At 47.8% G+C, this 6,578-nt stretch overlaps 1 protein-coding gene across 2 annotated transcripts; it reads right to left on the reverse strand.

Moving 5' to 3' along the window:
* Positions 1-232: 232 nt before the first annotated feature.
* LOC123041232 (uncharacterized) lies at positions 233-5,777 on the reverse strand. Of its 2 annotated transcripts, none has more exons than XM_044463895.1 (2): positions 5,351-5,777; positions 233-579 (listed from the first exon to the last, which is right to left on the reverse strand). In XM_044463895.1, the coding sequence occupies exons 1-2, from the start codon at positions 5,653-5,655 to the stop codon at positions 567-569; spliced, it is 318 nt and encodes a 105-aa protein (XP_044319830.1). In that variant the 5' UTR covers positions 5,656-5,777; the 3' UTR covers positions 233-566. The 2 variants fall into 2 exon arrangements, with proteins under 2 accessions (XP_044319830.1, XP_044319829.1); XM_044463894.1 differs by having other exon boundaries at positions 235-582.
* Positions 5,778-6,578: the final 801 nt, after the last annotated feature.

Here is a 6,578-nt window from a genome sequence, read left to right on the forward strand (position 1 = left end):
CGTACTCCATCTTCTTGAGATAGTCGCAAGCCGGCGGCTCGGCAAAGAGCTCCGTGGCGAGCGTCCTTGAGTTTAGCAGCTCAAGGAAGTTCTCGCTGTCGTCGTTGTAGGCGTCATGCACCACCTGCATGCTCCTCGCGACCTGGCCGCCGGCGCCCCTGAGTTATTTAGAGGTAATTGAAAGGTGAACAAAAAGAGAACGTGCACAACGGTACTTCTGCTTAATTAAATTAGTTTATGCAGCTTGCTTCTTTGTTCCTCAAACAAAAAGGCCTTTGCTTCTTTGTCATCTATCATTTTTTTAGAGAAAAGGCGAGAGCCCGACTTTATAGATAAAGCCATCAGGCAGAGTATATGACCAACAACAGCACCCAACAAAGTATCACGCGCAGAAGATAAAGTATCATTACAAGGCCAGCGGCCTTACATGGCACGCAGGCCAGCCTAAACCAGACACCAAAAGAGCATTCAGGAAGCCGTCCTCAAAGAAAGCCGAAGAAGCCCAGACGTCGTAGATTTCATCTTGGATAGCATGGCGTCGAAGGCCTAGAGGTCTCCTTCTTTAGTCAATAATCTCCACTGCTGCAAGAAACCATTGGCTTAAATAAGCAATTGACAGAATTAGCCGGAAAAATATGTTCAATCGAGAACTTATTCCTAGTAGTCCACAACGACCAGCCAATCGCAGCCCATCCAACTAAGAAGACTCTTTTAGAATGGCCAGAAAGAAGATTGACATAATGCCTCAGGTCTTCAAAGGAGGAAGGGGACCAATTTACATGTAACCAGAGTCTGATGCAACTCCACATAAGTTTAGCTAAGGAGCAGTGAAAGAAAATATGCTCGGTGTTCTCCAGTGCCCCACAAAGCACACACCTGTCGGACCCCGGCCCGTTTCTTTTCTTAATCTGATCGGCCGCCGGAAGCTTACTCCGGACAGCTTGCCAGAGAAATATCTTGATCTTAGGAGGAATTCGAGCCGACCAGACATGCTTAAACTTGACCGGGCGCCCCCCAGGGATAAGCTTGGAGTAAGCAGATTTAACCGAAAAACGCCCCGAAGAGGAGAGGGGCCACACCACGGCATCCTCTTCCTCCGAGAGCAGGGGGAAGCAAGCAGTAAGGCGCTGCCAATCTTCCAACTCTTCAGGAGAAAGAGAATGACGAAAATTCAGAACCCAACCCCTAGCCGAGAGCTCAAAGATAGAAACCTCAGTATCATCGCAATATGAAAATAGAACCGGAAAAGCAACAGCCAGCGTGGAGTCCCCGGCCCACCAATCAAGCCAAAACCGCGTAGACTTACCGTTCCTAACTACAAATTTTACAAGGGACCGAAAAATCAGCCGGACTTTAACCAGTTGATGCCAAAATTGCGACCCACCCGCAGCCGGCGTGAACATAGGACTCGAGGAGGGGTGGCAGTTCCTCAAGAGTCATGATCTTCCACCACCATTTGATCATAAGACAATTATTCATCACTCGCGTATTAATAATGCCCAGACCCCTTTGGCCTTGGGGCGACATATAATGTCCCATCTGACCATCATGTACTTACGTTTATTGTCCGATGCGTTCCAATAGAAAGCACCCCTATACTTGTCAAAACCATTATGAACCCCACTAGAGAGAAGATAGAATCCCATTAAAAACATAGGTAGCGAAGAAAGACAGGAGTTAGTAAGGGCGACCTTGCCCGCTTGCGTATTATATCGCCCTCGCCAAGGGAGAACTATGTTGCCAACTTTGGTAACCACCGGAGCGAAGTCTTTAGCCAAAAGTTTAAGCGGGGAAATGGGGAGGCCTAGATATTTGAGAGGGTAGGATCCCAAAGAGCAGTTAAGAAGATGGGCCACCCGCTGCGCCTCTTCGTCCGAGACCCCAGTCACTACAACCTCACTCTTAGAGAAATTGATTTTAAGACCTGAGAGCGCTTCAAAACAAAGCAGAAGGAATTTCAGATTGGTGAGGCTATTATCATTAAGTTCCATCAGAATTATAGTATCATCCGCATATTGGAGATGAGAGATGCCATTAGGGATGAGATGAGAGCTCACCGGAGTGATATGACCAGCCAAGGCAGCTCGAGAGAGAATGCGAGATAGAGCATCAGCCACAAAGTTGAAGAGTAAAGGGGACGCTGGATCCCCTTGCCTGAGGCCCCTGCCATTAGCAAAAAACTGGCTAATTTGGCCATTGACAGCCACAGCCGTGTGCCCCCCAGAAACCAATTGCATCAAGCGCTGCATAATAGGCCCCTCAAAGCCCTTAGCCAAAAGAACTTGCCGAAGGAATTTCCAGCTAACCGAGTCGTAGGCCTTTTCAAAGTCAAGTTCGAGAACCACAGCCTTGGTCCCTCGCACCCGTAAGTCATGAACAATCTCATGTAAACAAAGTACCCCGTCCAAAATGAACCTCCCTTTGATGAAAGCAGACTGGAAGGGCTAATAGTCCGATGTGCAATGGGAGATAGCCTAGTGGCCATGCCCTTTGCAGGCATCTTTGCGAAGTTGTTGATTAAAGCAATCGGCCTAAATTGAGAAATCATATCCGCACCCTTGACCTTAGGGATGAGGGAGAGAACCGCATAGTTAAGTCTAGAAATGTCAACCGATCCCAGCCAATACCCTTGGATGACAGCAGAAATTAGACCTTTTAGTTGGGGCCAGAATTGTCGAAAGAACGGAATGGAGAAACCATCAGGGCCTGAAGCCACATTAGAATTAGCCGTCCGAATAGTATCAAAAATTTCCTCCTCAGAAGGGGGAATCAACAGAAGCTCGTTATCAGCGTGAGAAATCCTATCAAGGGGAGCCCAGAAGCCCGGGGCTAGCGCGAATCCGAGGTCTGGTTTAGCCGAAAGCAGGTTAGAGAAGAACCGAACTACATGACGGAGAATGACCGGCGGTTCAGATACCCTAACACCATCAATAATGAGGCTGTTAATCAAACATCTACGCCGTCTGCCATTCGCAATGGCGAAAAAGTAAGCCGTGGAAGAATCACCCTTAAGAGTCCAATTAATCGTACCCCTTTGCTTTCAATACACTTCCTCTTGGCGATGAATAGCCAGAAGCTCCTTCTTAAGAATCACTCTTTGTCATCTATCATTTGGCAATCAATTGCAGAGTTGAAAGCGAGAATGCAAAGAGGGATCATCTTTGGGAATTGGATTGAAGTAGTACTTTTCTAGCTAGCTAGCAAGCAAGGGGGCCTGAATGCTTTGATATGGTACAAGTTTCTGGCGATCTGTATTAAACAAGCGAATTTTAGTTGCTTCCCCATTTAAATAATTATTTGACAATAGTATACTTTCTATTTTGGCATTCTTATCTAGCTAGCTATTCTACCAAAGCCTAGGAAATACTTACTCCGTCCTATAGAACATTTTTCAAACCAAAATAGCTTGAAAAACATTCGTATATTACGAGACGGACGGAGTATATTCAAGCATATACATTACTCCCTTCGTGTCAAAATATAAGTTCTTTTTTGACACTTTTATGGTGTTAAAAAATGCCGTGTATTTTGATAGAGAGGATAGTACTAGACAGATTGGAACATTTATTCTTTGGGACGTAACAAATTTTGTTCCAGCAGCAAGCGATTTCACTTATGTTGATTTCAATGTGATAGTCGCCTCACTTGCAACTCTACTTAATACCCCCTCCGTCCCAAAATAAGTGACTCAAATTCATACTAAAGTTAGTATGAATTTGAGTCATTTATTTCAGGACAGAGGAAGTATTAATTAGGTTTTTTACAAAGGGTGGAACCTATTTACAGTATCTAGCTAACTCGAGGCAGAGACGTAAACCAAAAGTCCCTTCTAGATTTGCATTGTCGGAATTAATTATCCTTTCCCATATCACACTATTTGAAAAGGTAACTAGCTAGCTCCTTTTTTCCTTGCTTTGCTTTGCTTTAGTTCCTCTCGTGTGCTTTCCCTAGCATTGCTGCCACTGACTCTCTAGAATCTAGAGCATAGACTACAACCTATCACACTCATACGTAATAGCTAATTTTTTAAAATAATACATTTTTATTAGTTTTCAGAAATAATACGCCGTTTTGATGTTTTTGACAAATAATACGGCATCATCTTTCTGGAGGACGACTGGACCTAATCGTCTTCCTAGAGGACGATTAGTGTCTAGTCGGCTCACAGCTGGCCGACTGGGCAGTCGTAAGACAATTAGCTCCAGTCGTCCACCAGGAAGATGATTAGTTCCAGTCGTCCATCGGAAAGATGATTAGTTCCAGTCTTCCACCAGGAAGATGATTAGTTCCTGGCCTGGACTTTTTTCTATCTCGAAATTGCTGGCTAACCTCGGAAGACATTGCGACATGGTTGGGTGGAAACTACGATCGAAAGGATAATGAGGATAGGACATCTTGACGAGACTACAATGCACTGCTTACCAAACCTTTCTATATTGGAGGGGGTTTTATAAGTCGAGAAGAGAAATATGACGGGAAAAAAGATGGCGGGAACAAAAGGGGTGGCGGGAAAGAAGTTGGTGGGAACATAAGGGTTGGCGGGAAAGACGATGGCGGGAACAGCAGGGTTCGCGGGAAAGAAGATGGCGGGAAAGGCAGGTTGGGCGGGAAAGGCAGGTTTGGCGGGAAAGGCAGGTTTGGCGGGATAGAAGATGGCGGCAAAGGGTTCCCGGGAACACGGTTATGAAGAATTCCAGGCTAGGAACTGATCAGCTACATGGAGGACGACTGAAACTAATCATCTTCCTGGTGGACGACTGAACTAATCATCTTTCTGGTGGACGACTGGAGCTAATTGTCTTCCACCAGGACGACTGGAGGCCCACCTTCAGACGACAGCCCAGTCGGCCAGCTGTGAGCCGACTGGACTAATCGTCCTCCAGGAAGACGATTAGGTCCAGTCGTCCTCCAGGAAGATGATACCGTATTATTTGTCAAAAATATCAAAACGGTGTATTATTTCTGAAAATTAATAAAAAATGTATTATTTAAAAAAATTAGCTACGTAATACATATTCTTGTTCTATTTTTCTTTATGCTATGTGTATTAACAAGTGTGTGTAGTGTAGCTTGGTAGAGGGAAGGGGAATAGAGATGAGAATTGAGCAGCAAGATTATTTAGATTGATCGAAATTAGAATCACACTAGCTAGGTAGAGGTAGACAATATATACTCTCTAGATTAGAATCTAGGCAAAGCGAGGCTCCTTTCTTTTTCTTTCGGATAACAGATAGTGGACGCATGCCGTCTTTTCACGCCCGGGCCGGGCCGAGCCTTCGAATATGCAAATATTACTATTACGGTATTACCCCCGAATATGCATCTAGTGATATGGTCCTACTGTACTCACATGACGACTTGGTTCGCCGCAGTGGCGGCTGAGGAGTCGTCCATGCTGATGCCGGAGTGGTTGGTAGAGGTTTTGGTGAAGGATGTCTGCATGGTGGCGTTGGAGGCGGACAGGTCGTCGTCGGCGCCGGAGGAGGATGTCCTGTGTTGAGCGAGCAGGGCCCAGAGCGGCGTGGCCGCTGTGGCGGGCGGCGGCGGCCAAGCAGGGGTAGTGGAATATGGATGCATGTCGCGCCACCAGAAAGCCGAACATGGAGGGTGCAGCGGTGAGCTCGCGATGGAGGCCTCCGTGCACTCCTGGGCCATGCAGTACGTACCTGCTGCTGCAAGGCAATTAAGTAGGCTTCCTTCCCTCTGCTTGGGCGGGCGTGTGGCGGCCGGGGTAGAGCTAGGGAGGAGAGAGGAACCCGTGGGAGGAGGAATTTGGCTTTGTCTAGAGCTGATAGGAGTTCGTGGGTGCCTGTCGGGTGCTTTATAAAGGACGGGATGAGATGGCTATGTGGCCGTGATGTCACACCCACACGCTCCAGAAGTCTCTTTGTTTGGACATCTGAATCCTCTCGGGACCTGGTTAAGCAATGCGCGTCACCGTTAGTCTACTATGTACTGATCTACACACTGAGCGGCTGCAGCTGAGCGAGTGGCTGAATGCTAGTGATCTTACTGAGCGGCTGCTACGAGTGGCTGAATGCTAGTGATCTTACAGAAACTCCCGGCGCATTGTCTTCGTGCGAGCCCATTTGGGTCGGAACGGACACAAACCACGACCCAACACGGCGACGCATGTTAGACTGTATTTACATATAGCTTCTGTATATGTCTTGTATATTGTATCGTACACCTTGATGTACCCCTTATATATATGAGATAGCCACACCCTTAACGGGTGTCGTGCAGTTTCCCAAAACCCTAAGTTTTACATGGTATCAACCCTAACCGATCCTATGTCTTCCGCTGCTGCTGCCGCCGCCGCCTCCGCCACCGCGATCGCGCCCAACTCCGTCGCCGCCGTCGCGCCGGCTTCTGTCACGGCGCCTGCGTCGCCGTTCCTCTCCTCGCGTCCTCTGGTTTCGGTCTACACCGGCCAATCTTCGATGGTAGGCGCCTCCTCGGATCAGCCACCGCCGTCGTCACCGGCCGCGCCTCCGCAGACCCTGGGGGATCCTTCGTACACCGGTCCGTGGATGGGATCGGCCACCTACGCCCCCCACGGGGCTGCTCCACTCCCG

This window comes from Triticum aestivum, chromosome 2B, assembly GCF_018294505.1.
Source record: "Triticum aestivum cultivar Chinese Spring chromosome 2B, IWGSC CS RefSeq v2.1, whole genome shotgun sequence".
Classification (NCBI taxonomy): Eukaryota; Viridiplantae; Streptophyta; class Magnoliopsida; order Poales; family Poaceae; genus Triticum; species Triticum aestivum.